Below are 20242 nucleotides of genomic sequence, written 5' to 3' on the forward strand. Positions count from 1 at the left end.
CAATGAAACAAACACAGCTGACACACACTTGCAGTGCCAGGCACAAACTTTTAATCCTATAAATACCTTGCATAATTGATGCAATTAAGCTTTAAATAAAAAAAAAGTAACAGAAAAAGCAAAAATAATATTCGGCCACCGGGAAAAGTTTTAACAATTTCTCTAAGAAGAAATGAATATGCCACCCTCATCAGTGATTTTTTCAACTGCTAGCTAACATTCTGGGGAGTCTATTGAGAGCATCACTACTTAAAAAAAAGAAAACTTTGGGCTAGAACATTTTGTATTTACCACAGACTGTATTGTATATTGTACATTCTTTGCAATTAAAGATGCCAGGTCAAGGGGCAATAGAAATAGTCTGCAGAGAGTACAGTTAAAAAAGCAAGGTCTAAAAACTGATGAGCAGAGCACAAGGACGTAGGAAGAATTAAGATAAGGCCTTAGTTATTTTCTAAAGTGAAAGAACAGACATGCACCATTATATCTTTATCAGCTCGCTCACATAAATCTTTACATCCCCTAGACATCTTTGCAAATGAGGCGTTTCATCTCAGAGGGCAACTTCCAGATTTGATGAGCACTTCTACCTCCCCCAACAATGCTGCCTTGGCTGATCCACCTCTGATAGAACACAAGGCAGAAAAAAATCTTGACAAACTATAAATATTAGTTGTATCATTTGTATTTTAATTGCATATTTAAAACTTCAAATTCAAAATAAATTTAATTCCGTAATTCCGTATTTTATAATCAACACAAAACTGGTGAATACACATGTAGAGAATCAAACATAAATAAAACTGTCACGGGAAAATAACGTTCAAGCAAGTAAACTATAGTATTTTTTTTACATTTATTTATTTGGCCAACACCTTTATCCAAGCCGAGTTGCAACGTTTTGAGATACAATTGGTTACATTTCTTTTCTTTTACCAATTGGAACACAGGCAGGTGAAGTGACTTGCTTAGTGCCACACTGATAATTCAAAATAGAAAATGACCAGCAAAACACATTAGGTGTTTCTGAAGTGCACAGGCTCATTGCCTCACTCAGGCATATGTTTCTTTGGTGGCATTAAATGATAACTCTTGCTTGTAGACATTATACCCTGCATATGTTGGTATCTCTTAACAAACAAGGTTATTCCTGTTTAATACAGCTCTTTCATAGAGCTCTATCCTGGATTTTGCAGTACAAGTTAAAAATTAATTTAGTTTGAAAATGACTACCTGGTCTGGAAGAGGGTTAAGACAGACTAGAATGAACCAGCTTTTTAGTAATTCATTTTGGGCATTAATAAATCATTACTTAAACAAGAAGCTGGTTACTTTTATCTTAATTTTTTTTTCCAGAAACAACACATAATAATAAAAAACACAACTTGATCAATTGTAAATAACTTTGTAACTACAACAGTACTGCGGTGGGTTGGCGCCCTGCCTGGGGTTTGTTTCCTGCCTTGTGCCCTGTGTTGGCAGGGATTGGCTCCAGCAGACCCCTGTGACCCTGCAGTTAGGATATAGCAGGTTGGATAATGGATGGATGGACTACAACAGTATGTTCCAGACAATCTACAGAAATTAGCGCTCAACCTCCATTCAACAAAAAAGAGCTATAAAATTACAGAGCCCATTCTAAAATGGCTCTTTAAATAGGATCCAACAACAAGCAAGATAAAAACGTTCAGCACAGGCCCAGTATGATTACTTTAATATTAAATTAATACATTCTGGCTAGGTTCTGAAAAAATTCTGAACAGACTATTGATTTTTTCCAATTTGAAACAATGTGGTACCTTGCTTACCTATTGAACTATATAAGGTGAACTGGGATTCTTCCAGTTAAGCAAAATAAATCTTTGTGCAGGTAATGTGGCATATGATATTACAACTTAATCTCCATAGCACACTCTTATCCTGTCTCATCTTATTCCAAATGTTTCTGTTCAGGTGTTAGAGGTGATTTTAAATCCAAGGCTATCTGGGATATATAGAAATAGTTTTTCTCTAAATGGTTTAAAAGTAGGATATTCCCAGACCTTGTGATGTAGTGGTACAGTCGTTCAATATCATTACTCAAAGATTGGATCCTGGGTACTTTTGGGAAATTTCAGACAAGATATACGTGAACGATGAACAATTTGAGCAAATTATAGTGTACTTGCCACATATCAATTAGAATTTCATAAATGGCTAAATCACATTTCTTTTCTGAAATTATTAGTGAGAGGTCACTTCCTCATTGTTCCCTTAGACCGCTAAAAGGTAAGGTCACGATTTTTTTTTTATATATTCTGGTGATGCCATCTATGTCTGGCTATTGTAAATACAAAAAAAAAATTAGCTGCTCTAGTACTTAACCAATGTGTAAACACCATTTTTTGCCTCCCTGTAGAAGTATAAAATAAAAACTCTTTGCAGCACATTTATTGAAAAGATGCTGATAACCACTTTAATGGGTTCATTAAAAAATAGTTGTCTATCCTTTGAAGCTTCTGGTCATTGTAATAGACAAAGCTATAATGGTTGAAGCTGAAGACAGCAACATCTATTTGCCTTAAAGAAGAGTTATTTTCTGACAAGGAGTTAAGCTATGAAGTAATGAGCTAATGGTTTATGCCAGAAAGGACTCACCTTCAATTGCAGAAAGCAGTACTCTGGAATGGTCATATGCAATGACATTGGCGTATCTGTTCTTTGGTTTATTAACTTCCAAGTTGGAGTGCTCCCAGGTGAACTGCTGCCCAGGATCAATAGACTACAAAGAAAATGAAATGTTACAAAACCTGTTTTTTGTAATGTTTATCAATGAACATAATGATTTTTTTTTCTTTTTTAAAAAAGGAAATAACAAAAATGATATGGATATATAGTTGTTCTTATAGTACATTTTTAATTTGCACTTCAAACAAAACTTGGCTCATAAGCAGAATAATACGAAGTTCTTTCATACTGATAATCATAATTTAACACAAAAAGGCCTTTTTTCATTATTATACTGTAGAACAAGATAACATGGATAGATAGACAATTAACAGATTTTCCAAAATTATTTAACATTGGCTAAAATCCATCATGCTTATCCAAATCAGCAGTGAGCACAAAGCAGGAACAAAATCTGTAAGGAGCTCCAGTCAATCGCTGGGTACACTCACACACCCACTTGACCAAAAAAGCTAACCAGCACAGTTTAGGATGTTGGAGGAAAACACACAACTACAAAGATACAGAGTTCACACAATATAGAATGTGCTAGCTGCGCTTTGGATCAAGGCCACTAGAGGTGCGCAACAGTAGTGCTACACACTGTACAGCTCATAAATAACATACTAATGCAAGAGTAAAACAGTGAAATCATTATGTGGAACTATTTTTTTTACAATTAAATGATTTTGAAGAGGATAAACCAAATATATGAAGAAACAGGACTATACACAAATACCCCTAACCTGTGAGGAACAGTAATAATCAAAACAGAGAAGATGAGTAAATGAAGCGTGCGTGAGAAAACAGAGCAGTAGGCCACAGTCAGACTGAAAAAGAAAAGGCAACGTGGAGGGTGAGTTTATGTCATCACAGACCCGCAAACATCCAGTTACCCACAAGATTGGTGACTGAGAGCCATTTCCTGATATTAGAGCCAGATGCGCCGTTGATCCTCAATGCCAAGAGCTCAAGAAGAATCAGGTCATAGAAAGAAGATTTCCAAGAATCAGCACAGAAAGCATGAGGGACTTTCCAGCGAGAGATCAATGCCAGCTTGGTGGTGATGATCCCCAGGAAAAACAAACTCTGATGAACTTGATTTAGAGAGACCGTGGAAACTTATTTGGAACTATGAACCTCTGAGCAAACTTTACCAGTTGCAGTGAACAATGGACACTAGTGCTGACTGCATAGTGTTCAGTCATTTTATTGGAAAAATAAATAGACATATTATCCTCCTTAGAAGAAGATGCCATCTGACAGTCTCGTTTAAAAGAAATACTAAAGATGATGCTCTTTATGAATTCTAAAAACATTTTATTTACCAAAAAACAGAATAATCATACCAGACATTTGAAGAAACAATCACACACTATAGTAAAGTACTGCTATTTGCTGAAGGAGTGTTTGAATGATAATTACAGTGCGTGATTAGTGCACTGAAAATTAGCAATGGTGGCTCTCTTTCTAATGAGACAAAGGATATGCAAGCTCAGTCATATGCTGTAAGTGCTGCAACTGAACACACACACTGAGTTTGAAATTATACCAGTTAAGGTCCATATGTGATGACCACAATAAAATTTCAGGTTGGACTTGGCATTTGATAACAAGTACATTTACTAAGTAAAGGCTTCTCACTGACGGACACTATTGTTTGGGTTAATCTACTCGCAATTTTTACTTTGTTGGACTGATTACAATTATTTCAGGCAACAACTGACCGAACTGACTGAACTAGACTCAATCACTGCCTAACTGCTTATCAGATTTAACACTAGAATTACCACAGCCTATGAAAAAACTCGTAGATCCGGCCCACCTTAAATCCATTCACACCTCTCCGTCAGCGTCTTTTGTCCTGTAAATGTACTGATAAAGAGAAGCAGCAAACAGCCTACTATTCCATCCCCCTACAGCTGCAGAACGTGCACAAAGTTCTCCCAGCTCATGCCTTGATTGATTATTTGGGAGTGAAGTGCTGGAGTTTTAGAGTGGAAATAATAGATCGTTATTTGGAACACATGCATTTCATGTGTGTTCCATTTCTACAATAATCTGTGTAAACACCCTGTTAAAACAGAAACATTTTTCATATTTTAGTAGTAAATGACAAAATATTGGCAAAAACTATATAATGTGTGGAGCCTGAAGTCCAAAGATCAAATAAACATTTTGTCACTATGCTTATGTCACTGGTACACTTCTGTAGGGGAGTGACACACAAACAATGTATGTCAAACAAGAGAACTGGCTCAACACTTCCATATGCTATGCTTATACTGACAAGATGAACTTCTCAATTTCAAAGTTCTCTTCGGCACCAACTTGCCCAGCATGTGTACACTGCTCAGACATACAGTGGTGCTTGAAAGTTTGTGATCCCTTTAGAATTTTTCTATATTTCTGGATAAATATGACCTAAAACATCATCAAATTTTCACTCAATTCCTAAAAGTAGATAAAAAGAAACCAGGTAAACAAATGAGACAAAAATATTATACTTGGTCATTTATTTATTGAGGAAAATGATCGAATATTACATATTTGTGAGTGGCAAAAGTATGTGAACCTTTGCTTTCAGTATCTTGTGTGACCCCCCCTTTGCAGCAATAACTGCAAATAAACATGTCCAGTAACTTTTGATCTTTCCTACACACCAGCTTGGAGGAATTTTAGCCCATTCCTCCATACAGAACAGCTTCAACTTATCTATGATAAGCTGACATTTGGCAGAAGTAACACTGGTTAACCACATCTACAAGGGCATGTCCTCAGCACCTCAAGGATGTCTGCAAGTGAGATATAAAAGCACCAGTCATTGATACCGATTCCAGGAAAGAGCATGTAGTCAACAGCACCAAATGGAAAACTGCCTTTAAGTAGCACTTCAAGACAGGACAAGAAGGGAAAATACAGTAGAAGACAAATGGGCCTTTAGGAAGGAACTCTGTAACTCCAACAGAACTGAGACCTCAAACCTGTGTTACCTCTGGAACAGAGACTGCCATTGCTGCATCAGTCTCATCAGATATTAAGATGCTGCTCCAACACTGGCAGAGATGATACAATATGCACGGTTGTTTTTGACTGAAGGATAATGATAGTAATTTGAGGTTCACTAGTTATCTGAAGAAATTATTTCTACTCTTAATATGTGATTAATGTTGGCTCTACTAAATTAATGGAAACGTTTATTTTTGTTAAGAATATTGAAGAGTCCCAAAATGGATTCAATTTGGCTGGTTGTATGTAACAGACCTAATCTGTGGAAATCCCAAATAGGTATTTCTCTTAGTATGCTTAATTGGATAACTTCACTGAATTAAGTGAATAACCATTTCCAGAAGAACCCATAAGGACTATTAAAATCAGAAAATGTGATAATTAATGCCTTCTATTTCAGCTCTGATGACTGGATGTCAAACAATCAGGAACATCCAATCATGAATTAGGTAACCCAATTTTACATTTCTCAATAAGTGTCCCAGATTCTTGATTTAGAAGTAATCTTAAAAGTTTTTTTTTTTTGCTAAATCCTACAATCAGAGTACTTGAGTATATACTACTTTAAAGTAATATAAGTATAAAAACACAGTTCTGTTTAAGTTTGAGGTATTTTACAAGGGGAGAATTAACATAGTTTAAGCTTTATATTAGACTGAACACCAAAATGTGGGGATTTATTAAAGATTTCAAACTGCAAGCAGTTATGAGCAAAGGTAAGTGAAGGGCTAAATAAATTAACAGCTCTTAGGCTAAATTTACACCTATGCGTACAAAGATGTATACCTTAATACATTTTCATTTTCCAAGGGTTTTTTGTGCCGTAACACCAATAGGTTAATGTGTTTTCATGTGCTATTCAGCATGTATCTGGTTGTTATTTTGTGTTTAAATAAAATACTCTAGTACGAAAAAAATAATTGGAATTATTTTCTATCAAATGCAGAAAGTTTGGAATTGAGCCATATGATGTTTTTTGTTATTTTGTTGCTATAACAATCACTTTGGCAATTATAATGGCAGTCATAGAGACTGCAATTCTAAGTATGCTTCAGAGACAGACAATATTGGGTACACACAGAATGAGCACATAAATTTCACATTTCTGTTCAAATGTGTTGTAGGTTTGCTATTTTCTCAGCTCTCTGCACAGGAAAAGAAACTGCTCTATATTCTTGTGCCACTCTCCAAAACTTTTACAAAGAATAGGTGTTTTAACCAACTTTGTGCAAGCCCGAGACGTACAATTCAATAATCACTACAATGAATCTTTGTTTATTAGAGCATTAAAACAATCTAGATGAGAACAGACCATTCAGCCCAACAAAGCTTGCCAGTCCTATCCGCTTAATCCTTAACAATATCATCAAGTCCAGTTTTGAAGGTGTTTACCACACTACTTGGCAACTTATTCCACCTGTCTATGGTTCTCTGTTTAAAGAAAAAGCTATACATATTTGTGTGAAATTTACCCTTAATAAGTTTCCGTGTCCCTGTGTTCTTCATGAACTCATTTTAAAATAACCATGCAATGATGTTTCCAAAAATAAACTGTAAGAATACACAATGTAACTTTGTAAATTTAGAATCAACAAAAAGTGAATTAGCATAAGCTGTTATAATACAGAGTATTTAAAAGAAATCTAATAATTTATTTCATGAAGTAGAAATACAAAGTAAACAAGAATAGCTGTGTCAGATATTTGAAATATTGAAATGTGTGCTTTAATTTAAATGTTTAAAGTCAAAATATTTTTCATGTAAAAGAAATTTGTCATTTCTCACCCTCTGACAGAGGTCCACAGTCTAGTAAAGGATCAAAAATCAAAAATAAAATGTTATTCATAATCACTGAACTTGAAACATACTAAAGCAATACCCCACATGCTTATGTTTGAGATTTATCATTTTTAATCTTCTGCGAATGATTCTTAGAGGGCTAGGATCACTGGTAAAAAATCAAATATCAAAAATATTATCATATTCGTGATCAGCAACCTTGAAATAGCATAAAATAGGTGGAGTGGTGTCTTTGACGCTAGGGATCTGCACTGGCAATCGGAAGGTTGCCAGTTCGATTCCCGTAAATGCCAAAAGGGACTGCTCTGTGGGGCCCTTGAGCAAGGCCCTTAACCTGTAATTGCTGAGCGCTTTGAGTAGTGAGAAAAGCGCTATATAAATGCAAAGAATTATTATTATTATTAAAATTACCCTCCACCTGCCTATATTACCGATCATCATTTTTTGAAGATTTGTGAAGAGGAGTAACATTGACCTCTCATATCCTATTAAGGGGATGAAGCATTGGGGTCAGCTGATGTAACTTGCACTACTTCAGAACCTTCTGATCATTTTTGCTGAAGACACCTATTGGTTCACACATTTTCATAAGGTTGTGATTTCCTGCACAAAATAAGCTCTAAAATGGCCTAAAAATAAAGAGTTTTTCTGGTCAAAAATTAGAGAAACTCCAAATAGTTTGACATCTTACACAAATATCAAGATGCGTTGAACAGTCTATTACACGTGGAGGTTTTCTCATACTGGTGAGTGAAGAGACACAAGACAACAAAAACTGAAATCATTTCAAAGCATTCATAAATAATTGTTATCCGTAAATCTTCAAAATATAGTAAAACTTAACTTTTACATTTTGTGACTTTCATGCAAAGGAACAACATAAACTACAGGTTACACTACTGTACTTTGGCAATTCCCCTTAATAATATGACATCAATTTTATGCTACCTTCACTTTACATTTAATTTGTGATGCTTCATTTTCACTTTCTCTTACTTTTGAAGTATTCTAAAGCAACTCTTTTGGAACTGTCTGAATCTACTCTTACAGCACATACATATTATGTTTATGTCTGGTAATTATTGCAAGGTGAAACAGTACATACAATAAAGACTAAGTTGATTGACTGACGAACTAAATGACTTGCTGCTCAGCTTGTGATTTATTAAGTTTTTAGTAAATACAGTTAGTTGACTAAAGGTGACTGTAGTTAAGACACCTGAAAAAAAACTTGTATTTGGTACGATAAAAAAATAACCTGCATGTATTAGATACAGAAGTAAATGCCAAATGTGGATCTTTTAGGCCTACAGCTCTTTGTGGAATTATGAAAGTCTCTTTTTTTATTGAATTAAACACTGAATTCCACCCATTTTACAATACAGTGGTACAAAGACTTAAAACCTAACTTGATAACAACAAAAAGAAATTCAGAAACCTATTTGGACAACTCATACTGACATCCACCCATATATGCACAATTTAGAGATGCCAATATAGTTGATAACATCTTTGGAATTTTTAGATGATGAAAAAGTAAAGAGAAAATGAAGAATAAAGAAGAAATTTCCACATTTCCAAAAAATTCAGAAGTTTATGAAGAACTAAAAGCCGTATTACTGCCAGCCTTTGTTAAAAAGGATGCACAAATAAATGTATTTTTTAAAGGCAATATATTATCACAAAAACTTAAAAATTAGTAATATATAAAACACCCAAAAATGCAACCTTATAATTATATTTAAAAAAATGTAATTATTCATCTTCTCTACATAATCATTAAAATCACATTAATTACTGGAACAGTTCTTTGAATTAAGGAAAACAAACATCATTACCATTTATGTGAATGCAACTTTGTTTTTTGAAAACCTTGTTCTGTTACTTAATTTGGAGAATTTCTTGTTTTCCAGTCACCAACAGAAGGTACCTTGAGCTACAGATTACCTGGTATGACTTCATAGAGTGTTGTGCAGAACCTATAGCAGCTCTGCTTTCATAGCTAAAATAGTGACATGTCAGCTTGGAAAATAGTGGCTGAACTAAGTACATAAATAATTTAATTTCACTAATACATCTTAAGCTGACAGTGTCATACTGTGTTTAAATGTGTTTAAATAAACATACGACCTCATATTTCTCCTATTTCTTAAAACATATTATTTGCTCTTCACTTAATTGTAAAGCAGGTTACATTTAATCATTTAATCTTTACTAAACCTTTGGTTTTTCAATACTATCTGAATTTGATTTATGACATAATTCATTCTTAATCGTGTTAACCATATAAATCAAAATTGAGAATAATGGCTTTAATATTCATTTTTAAAAAGTATGCTTGACTTATAGGATTTATTGTAGATTATTTTACAGATATAATGTACCCTCTGGACAAGATAAGAAAAACAACTCTTTCTCTGTGGCATTTAGCCTTTTCAGTGCATATTAGGGAGTAGTCTGGCCTTTTTTTCCACATTTTTCTCTTGATCTTTTGTTCTATTTTTGGATGTCATTTTAACTATATGGCCATGTCTGTTCAGTTATGTTCCCAGAAAATTTGTACGCATGGAGTGTTCACTATATTTTATGATTAGCTTTTGTTAGATCAACATCTAACTTGCTTATGACATTTTAAACCTAATTATTTCTCACAGCAGCTATACCATGTGTTCGTGCAGTATGCCATCTTGATTGAATTTGACCTGGGGCATTCTGAGAATAAGGATGTTTTTCCAATTATGTCACTGAATAATATTAAGGATGGGTTTATCTTCAAAGTAGTATTTAAAACTGCTACTCGATAAACCAATCTTAAACCTCTAAAGATTTAATGTTTATTAATTAGATTGTATTAGATACAAATAATAAGCAGAATTTTAATCTTCACTTCTTCTTTATTTTAATTCTAAGCAATAATCCATAATGCTTTTATGTTACTGTCATAGCAAAGAAGAATACTTTTGTTAAAAAACAAAACTTATAATATTTGGATCATTTATCACAAAATAGTATATCAAATGAATTTGTCATAGATGTTTTAATACCAATCTGCATAGCAGCATCAAGAATGTTACGTTAAGACATTCATTTTTTGCAAAAATTGGTATAAGTACAATGGTTATTTGTTTGTTTAAAACAAATGTGGCTGTTGGTTGTACATTTTGCCAGATGTCATTAAACCCTTCTTGATTGGTGTTCCTCAAAACCATTATCTCAGTTATGATTGCAATGCTGTGTCTAAATAATTAAAGTAACTGTGACAAAGTAAATCATTTTTAAACACCACACAATGGTGGACTTCGTTCAGCTTATGCCATGTTTAATGATACCTGACTGCATGAGGGCTTATGTATGTGTGTCTGCACAAAGGAGTAGTTTCTTTAGGAATCAGAGATTTTCTCTTTTAATAGCATAGGGAGTGCCACAACCTTTCAATTTAAGACTTACATTTGTAAAACAATAAAATCTGGTAAAATCCAAAATAATCCTTAACTAGTCATATGTTTTTTTTTAAGATATCACCCTCTGCATATTATGTCACATATCTGCACATTAACATCCTCTATGTTGCATTTTCACTTCATGTATATGCCCTTGCTATACTTTTGGTCAATTCATCAGATTTTATGTGCGAATAAAGGACATCTCTGAAGACAAAATAATAAAGTCTACTTAAATACAGATGAATAGTTAATGAATACAGATATATCACTCATTTCTCCCTCTAATTTTTCCAAACCTGAAGACAAATAGAGATGTATTTTAGGAAATACACAGGTACCAAACTGGCCAATCAAAGTAGTAGGGGTCTGTATAAGGTTTGCATCTACACAACACATGGGCACTTTTTTTAGGAGGTGCGCATCAAGCTACCTCCTAGATAAGCCATATGCTACAGGGACTATGGCATAGCTATAGACATAGACGTAGGCTTGATGCAGAAGTATAAATCAGCCTTAAAGCTCATCAGGTTATCATAGTATGCCAAATTATTCCTAGCAACAGCTGATATAACTTGCTGAGGAAACTGTTGCAAATAATTGCGGAGGGAGACAAAAATGATATTTTTACTACTCACATTTAAAAGTATTGATGTATGTAAAATTGTCTAATGTGATTTATTTATGGAAAATAATGTTAGTTTTTAGCCCTTTACCAAAAACAAAGATGGAATTAACCAAAAACTATAAACAAATCTGAAAAGTAAAACTAAATGGAAAGCAATAAGTGTTGATCAGCAAAATTTTCAGAAAGTATTTTCCTAGAAATTCTCTGTGCGGCTGGCTTAGATAAATGTTTTTTCCAAGCACTTCATGATGCTTTATGAAGCAAGTGTGACTTCAAAGAGCTGTAGTAGCTATGCACAGAACTTTCACGCATGCCTACTGTAAGATTGTTGCCGGTGTGGCCATCACTTGGTTGCAAATCAAAAAATGCTGTTTCAGCTACTGAGATGTGTTGAAATCAAAGCCTCCCCGCTAAACCTGTGCACCGAAGTGCTTGACAGTGCTATGCAATATTTTTCCCTGTCTCTAACCGTACTTGTTTCTTCCATTTGCGATCATATTAACCCCCAGGGTTTTTCAACTTCTGTATGTGGATAATCAGTGAATTTAAAAAGGTAAATTTAATTTAAAAAGAGTTCCAAAGTCACAAAAGATTGAGAAAAACGGCCAGATTTCCATCCCTCATGTGTTTAACAAAATGTTCCAGTTAATTTCCTGCTTTTAAATGTCAGTTACAGTGCAATTGAGAATTAGAAAATAAAAAAAACAGGTTTTCTTAGTGGTCAATGAACATCCAATAACTGTACACACGGACTGCACCATTGGATTGGACACTACATTAACAAAATACCAATAAATGACCAAGATGATAATATTTATGACCCTGAAATTTGGCTTTGTTGAACTCTAGTGCCTAAGGTAAGCATTCAATTTTCTTACACAATTTGTTGAGCTCAATCCTTTATTTCGACGATTAAAATATAAACCAACTTGGTTTTGAATATGACAGAATACTCAAGGATTGTTTGATTCTTTGAATTAACTTGACTGCATAACTTTAAACTATAATTTTATTGGTCACTTTATTCTGAGCTTAGCCAATTCTAACTAATAAAAAACATTCCTGAATATGTGTATGTTAAAATTAAAATTACATGGAAGCATTCTGGACTGTCTGAAAATGTTAACGGTCATAACTGAGCAGATTAAGACTTCTATTAAATAAGTAAATGAAAGCACAATGCTAGAGGATAGCAATTAATTTTTTTATGAAGAAAATTTCACAGTGTGCACCCAGTGGCAGTTTTAGTGTTTAGTTCATCACACTAACATATGAAGAGCTGACTGACAGTTTACAATCCCCCCAAGTGGCTCCATCAATGATATCTGTCCATGTACAGTAACATGGCATAAACAGCTGTTTTGTTGTGCTATCTAGGACCTGATTAAAGATATATGGATTTTAATTTTTTTCCCCAGAATCTGATCCACTAAAGTAAATGTAATACATAATAAAACAAACAAACAAATTAAGTGTTGCCATTTTATTTTTAAAATTATTAATAGTAAATAATTAAAACAAACAAATGACTCCTAATTGAAAAATTACAAAAAAAAAAACGCCAGGCAACACTTTGCATTAAACTTCTAGCAAAGTACAGTATAGTAGTAAAGTATAGTAGTAAAGTCAGTCAGTCATTAACCAGCTATATCCTAACACAGGGTCACGGGGGTCTGCTGGAGCCAATCCCAGCCAGCACAGGGCGCAAGGCAGGAACAAACCCCGGGCAGAGCGCCAGCCCACCACAGGACACACACACACCCACACACACACCAAGCACACACTAGGGACAATTTAGGATCACCAATGCACCTAACCTGCATGTCTTTGGACTGTGGGAGGAAACCGGAGCACCCGGAGGAAACCCACGCAGACATGGGGAGAACATGTAAACCACGCAGGGAGGACCCGGGAAGTGAACAGTAAAGTATAGTAGTAAATTATTACTATCATTTAGTAATAAACTGAATAAATTGATGGACAGACTAGGGCTCAAAATCTGCAATACACACTTTATGCTTTAAGGGAAGTGTAAATGTTTAGTAGAGTTTACAGAGATAACAAAATCTTGAATATTTATTTAAGATGGTTAGTAATTTATGAATTTAAGCTATATGAGATATTCATTACAGTGTCATACATGTCAGGATCCTGGGAGTTTTAGACACATTTGTTGACATTTGGTTGGTTTAAGGAATATGCTGTATATTCTGCTATCTGCTGTCATTCCACACATGTTTATGAGTGATGGCTCATGTGATGTTTGTCTGGTGAGAGACTGCTTCTCTAAGTAAACAAAAAATTAATAAAAAATAAACCCTTTTGATTTGCATTGGGAGTAAAAGTTTTGTTGGTAAAACGGACCTGGGCTATGGATTGGGTAGAAAGTCAACGAAAAATCTAGTTTAGGGATTTTCTTGTTTCTCTAACTTTTATCCTCCTCCTCCTCTGAGCAACACTGGGCCAGATGTTAGCTTTTTTGCTCCTGTTAAACCAAGTGTGCCTTGCTGAGAAGTAGGTCTTATGTTGTATGAAGCCAAGTGGATCTCACAAACTGATGGCTCTCTTGTCTGGAGAAGCCAACTGTATTTTGCTGAAGACTGGCCTTTTCATCCTGAGATCCTGAGTGTCTCACCCTGAACAATGGCTGTCTTGTTTAGAAGAGATGACAATGTCTTTCTGAGTGCCAAATCTCTATCCTGAGAAGCTGTTCCTGTGTCTTTGTGAGGAAGCAATTCTACCCTGTTCAGTCAGGCATCTAAGCAAGTGGCAACTATTTATTCTGTTCAGTTGCTTGCTTAAGGTCTTCTGGTCATTCAGCTGACAAAGCCACAACAGGTTGTTCTTCTGTGTTTTATAACACTAAACCATCCCACAAACCAGTCTGCAGGATTTCTGTATCTCTTTAGTATCTGTGAATGCTGGTTATTTTGTCTTTATTTTGTACCTGTGCCACCTGCAAATTCAATCCCTGTAGCATATGCTATAAGAAAAAACCTTCTCAATCTAGAGTCACAAAATAATCTAACATGTAGATCCGATGTGAATGAAAAGTGCCACTACAGTATTCCTTGTAATTGTCTTTATGGAAAACGCAGACATTTCTTTGATCATTTCTACTCATTGTATTTCATTTTACATTTATTGATTGACGATAATATAAAAACAACTTGTATAAATACTTTATATAAAAATAAACAAAGAAAAAACAAACTAAATTCCTTATTAAACATATACACTTATCTTTTCATATATGCATTTTTCTATGCCTCTTTGATAATACATACAATTCTGAATGTCTTTATAAAAGCATCATATAAATCTATACTGAAAACTGATCTAATATACACACATTTCATAGTGGCAGATTAATGGAATCAATTGGCAGACAAAACTCAGAAGTGCTGGCTTGCTCTTGCTGAGTGGCATTGTGTTCAAGTAGCACTGGCACCAGTGACAAATCAACAAATGCTCCTGCAGCATCTTTTGGCAAAAATAAAAAATGAAACAAAATATTTGTTATGTCTGACATTTCTTATTGTAAATTTTCTCTTTTTTATGTTTTTTTAAGTCTCCTTTCCTTCTCTTACTGCTGTAAATGGCTGGCAAATTGGTCAAAAAAGATCAAAGCTGTCCAACAGAAGTATGTCTGATAGAGCAATGTATCAAATAAAGCAACTGACTCTTTTATTAAGGGGAACCATTTGTATTTTATTTTGGTTGCAGTTATTTTTTCATCAATATTTTGATTGATCCTATGTACCTAATGTACAGAATCTTTTTTCAATAGTTAGCGATGATTTAAGCTTAGCCATCTTATTATTAAATTATATAGGAAAATAGACAAGATATCGCAAGCCATTTTCACCTCTTTTAAGTGGAGAGAAGTAGAAATCAATATCTTCAGATGGACACAAAATTTACACTTTCACAGTTTAAGAATGCTGTCAAAGAAACCTACCAAGGATGAAATGAAAACAAAATGAATAGGTGGTTGCTGTTAACAAAAAAGGCAGAAGAAACTCTGCCCTCATAAAATTCAGTGCTTTTGTTAAAGTCTGAGGAAAACCTAACAAACATTATTGATATTTCTCCAGTGCTGCTCAAATAAGCAAAGGTTTGTTATGTTAAGTGATGTCATCAGCTGTGCTATGTAACTAGAAGACATAGCAAATAATTGACAAGTCTGAAAGGCATATTTTATTATTACCCAAAATGTAAGTGAAATACATGAAAGAAAAATATAAGTAAAAAGGCCAGTTTTGAAGTAAAATCAATTCATTTATTAAATTGTAGTGAACTTCTGAAAGGGGCTCACTGCAAGTGAGATAAAAGGGTTTTTTATATGGGTGTTTAATTTTGTACAGTGCTCCTATTCTTGTTCTGGAGTTCTTGTCGAATGGCTGCCAAAATAACACTAAACTTAAACAACTTGCAATATGTGAGTTGGATTCAGTGCGAAAACATTGTAAGTAGTCACACACTGTGATTCTCTTGAGGACTTGCATTCCATCTAACACTTGTTATGAGTTGTTTCGTGATGTAAGTCTGACAGTGACTGTAAGCAATAACTATGACACTGTATATAATTAAGTATGTATGTAAGTAGTACAATGCTTATTCAAGCTGACTCAAAAAAACAGAGCTTAGTCACTCTTTCTGTAGATTACTCCCTGTGTCTGTTTGTGTTTCCCAGCACAAAGACGTGAGGTTATTTTCATTACTGTAAATTCACTGTGTTTGATTGCCAATGTATGTATGAATGGGTCATGAATATACATTGCTCCAATTCATTCAGTGCAACCAACGCTATCAGTGCAGGCCAGGGAGCAATTTAACTTCAAATTAGATTAGACGAGTTTAAAAATGTTGTTCTTTCAAAAAACAGCTGAAAATTAAAAATGCTCTTGCAAGTTAGTCAATATAATTTAAAAGAAATTCGAAAGCATCGTATAACTGGGTGATAATTCAAAACGTTCTGGCTTAATAAAGACGAAGCACGTACAAGGCTTTGGAGTAAGGAAGGGTCCAATAGATGGATGAAAACTCACAGTGACAGCTTGTAGGTCTCCCTTAATGAAACTGTGGACTAACATGGCCTGACAGGGGGCAATAAGCCCTGCATTTATAAAATGTACTCAGGAAGGGAGCAAAACAAGAATGTTGGGTAAAATTGTAACATTCTTCTCTTCATCATCAATAACATGTGGTTCAAAACTTGGCAAAGGCTCCTGTCCCTTTAAATGACAATATTAGCTTAGGGATACAGTGTAGTTAATAGGGCAATATGCACTGGCTACAACAGGTGTGGTTCTGAAGTGAGATTAAAAGACAACCCTCCTGCCAGAGTTTAGTTTTTGTCTTTAATTAGGAGATGAGTTTGGGAGTTAAGTCAAGCAGATAGGGGGATAGAAAGGCCAGAATTTACAGAGAGAAACTGGAAAAGTGTAGAGGGTTGGAGAACCCACCATGATGTCTGGAAGTGGGCAGCTGTGTGTTCCAGCCCACCCAGCCTGTAAAAAAATGACTATTTGTAAAACATGTCCAATAGTTTGGAAATGATTTCTTTTATAGCTCATTCTACTTGATACCTTTTTTCTAGATTCATTTTCTCCCTCATCTTACACATAATCAAACAATTTGTAAAGTATTTTTACTTTATAGCTCAAACACTACTGGCTGGTGAAATTTAATGCAGCAACAGGCCTTCTTTTGGATGATTTATCAGTCCCTTGTAACTTGGATGCTGTGCCACATCACACATCACCAGCACAGATTTGAATACACTCCTTCCAGCAGTCTAATACTGCAACTGTGCCCAACCTAAGGTATCTGAAGATTGGCTGCACTGCCCCAGTTAACTGACAGAGATAATAACTGCCAGTCTAATCCCGTCCTCTTTTACTCACGCTTGTTAAGTTGCTTTTCAAATTGTACAAAACGCAATGTAGATGTATAAAGGTAAACATCACATCAAACACCATGGAGAACAACTCCTCTATGTCTGCTATATTAGAACATAGTTTTCTTCTGTAATGGTGACCAATAAAGGAATGAGACTTTGTAATTTGCAGCATACAATCAAGGAAGAGGTAAGTGACAGCAATTACAGTATGCATTATCGACAGTTTACTTTTGTAACATCGAGCTGGCATTTTCAGGTGTATTAGGCTCTGGACAGAGTTTTTAAGTGATTAAAAATGGTGGGGATTTGTGGATGAAAGGCAAAAACAGGGACTAATGTCTGCATTTTTAAATGGAAATGTAGTGTGGATATAGTCTAGTGTGGGAATGTTGTTATTAAACAATATTCTACTTTATTAGGCTAGTGTATTAAAGTTGCTGTCTATGCTGTGAATGTAATAACCTACATTTGTTCAATTGCTTTCTTACAGCCTGTTTCTCTAAGTGCCCACTTCAAACCTTCACTTGTCCTCTAATCAACATGATTGATTACACGTTTTCATGTTAAGAACTGTGCGTTCTGTGGAATTACATTGAAATTTATCCCTTTAATTGGCAGCCAATTAAGAAGTTAGTTTACAGTATACTGAAAATAAAATAGAGGTCTGTAGAGGCCATGTACTTAAATTTGAAAACAGCATGACCAAACTAAGTAATGCTAAGCAAATAATTAATAATAAAATAAATGTCCTATCTATTTTTAGTCTTTACAACAGACCTAGACTTCCCAACTCTCCTATTTATCCAAAACCCTTATTGTTCTGTGCAACACCAATACATTTAAAATCATGTGTTTCAAATTTTTCGAATATGTCAAAAAGGGTGTATTTTTACAGATTAAAATAAGGAATTCAGTTAATAAGGTGAACCTTTTTTAAAGTACCCTGTTTACCTGACAGCACATCTAAACCAAGAAAGTATACAGCAATTTGGCAAGTTGCATAAGAAATGAACAGAGATGTCTGGTTTAGTTAATTGTCTTGTCAGGAAATGTTTACATCCACTCAGTGTTCATCTCTCCTTGATAAATACAGTATATATACACTATATATATATATCCATCCATCCATTATCCATCCATTAATTACAGGGTCACGGGGGTCTGCTGGAGTCAATCCCAGCCAACACAGGGCACAAGGCAGGAAACAAACCCTGGGCAGGGCACAAGCCAACCGCTGGAGATATATATATATATACAGTATATATATATATATATATATATATATATATATATATATATATATATATATATATATATATATATATATATATATATATATACATATGGAAGAGAATGTCTGTGATATGGTTTGCATATTTGCAGCTGGAGATCCACAAAGGGAGAAAATGAATCACATATCATAAAGTAGTTTTTATTTCCGAGCTTTCATTAGAGGATAATGGGGTTGCATAGGAGGAGGTATAGGTTGTAAAGTTTTATTTATTATGAACATGTTCTTCTTAAGTTTGCATATGCTGGTTTTATGTCCAAATGTCTGTTGATGGCGTTCTCGCTTGACAGTCAAGATTCTGCCAGCTCTCTGGCACTTTTAGTACTGGCTTTAAATCTTACTTGCACATTGTCCCAGTTAAATGTACAGCTGGCTGAATCTTGGATTCTTGTAAGTCTAAGCATTATTCTCTGATGAAGGCCCCTGGCAGGGGCTGAAAGCTCAGGAATAAAAACTACTTTATGATATGTGATTCATTTTCTCCCTTTGTGGATCTCCAGCTGCAAATATATATATATATATATACACAGTATATATATATATATATATATATACTGTATAGAGGGCAAATACAGAAGGACAGCACACAGGTGGATTCATATCCCAATCGTGATGATTCCTACTTCCTTTCCCAGTTGAGGAGAGAAAATAGCATGCAGACTGGGGGAAGCTGCAATCCAGGAAGAGATGTTGCCTCACTGTGATAAGTGGCAGGGCTCCTTCAGTCTGGCTCCTGTTTGGACACCTGAAGCGATGCCTGCGATTTGTAGTTCATGTAGGCAGCCCTGTTTGGGTACTTGAAGGCCACCAAAGGGGACTGTAGGAAGAAGACTCCCATGTTAAACTGCAGTTCTGCCTGCACCTGAAGTACACCTGGGTCAGACATTAAGGTAGTCCTCTTGCCTTTTACGTAGAGTTCGAATCAGGTGCAGAAGAAATTCAAAGCTCACCTGGGAGGTGTGGATGTGAAAAGAAGTGTGTTGTATATATATATATACACACACACACAGTATATACATATCTCCACCTTAATAAAAGTCTTTATGTCACATACGCGCACACCAGGAACATATCTCCTTTTTAAGATGTATTTGTGCTGACCTTCACAAAATTGGCCCACTTTATTTTATTTTGCCCTTTTTTAGGCAATACAATACATGCGATAGATTAGCAGTATGGCAGTTGAAGATTGGCTGCAAAGCCTTCAATTCTATTTTCTGTTCTGAACCTGTTTTTTTGATTACCATGTTGCAGGGAGCTAAGCCTTATACCACATGCATAGATTGGTCAGATTATTAATATAAATTTATCACTTATGAAAATAATATACTTTGAAAACTTCTTATTGTGAATACAGAATAAAATATTATGAAAATGAAAGCATTAAAAATCTCCAGAAATATCTGGAATTTGATCAATATGAAAGTAGCGCACTTACAGTATATATTATGAAACAGATCAGC

General features: G+C 34.8%; 1 protein-coding gene across 1 annotated transcript in view; it reads right to left on the reverse strand.

Moving 5' to 3' along the window:
• Positions 1 to 20242, reverse strand: part of LOC120532913 (receptor-type tyrosine-protein phosphatase delta-like) — a 468738-nt gene that overhangs the window by 51981 nt on the left and 396515 nt on the right. Inside the window, 1 exon segment of the mRNA XM_039759401.1 lies at positions 2638 to 2761. Coding sequence (XP_039615335.1) covers positions 2638 to 2761 — 124 coding nt within the window.

The sequence above is a fragment of the Polypterus senegalus genome, chromosome 7, assembly GCF_016835505.1.
Source record: "Polypterus senegalus isolate Bchr_013 chromosome 7, ASM1683550v1, whole genome shotgun sequence".
Taxonomy (NCBI): Eukaryota; Metazoa; Chordata; class Cladistia; order Polypteriformes; family Polypteridae; genus Polypterus; species Polypterus senegalus.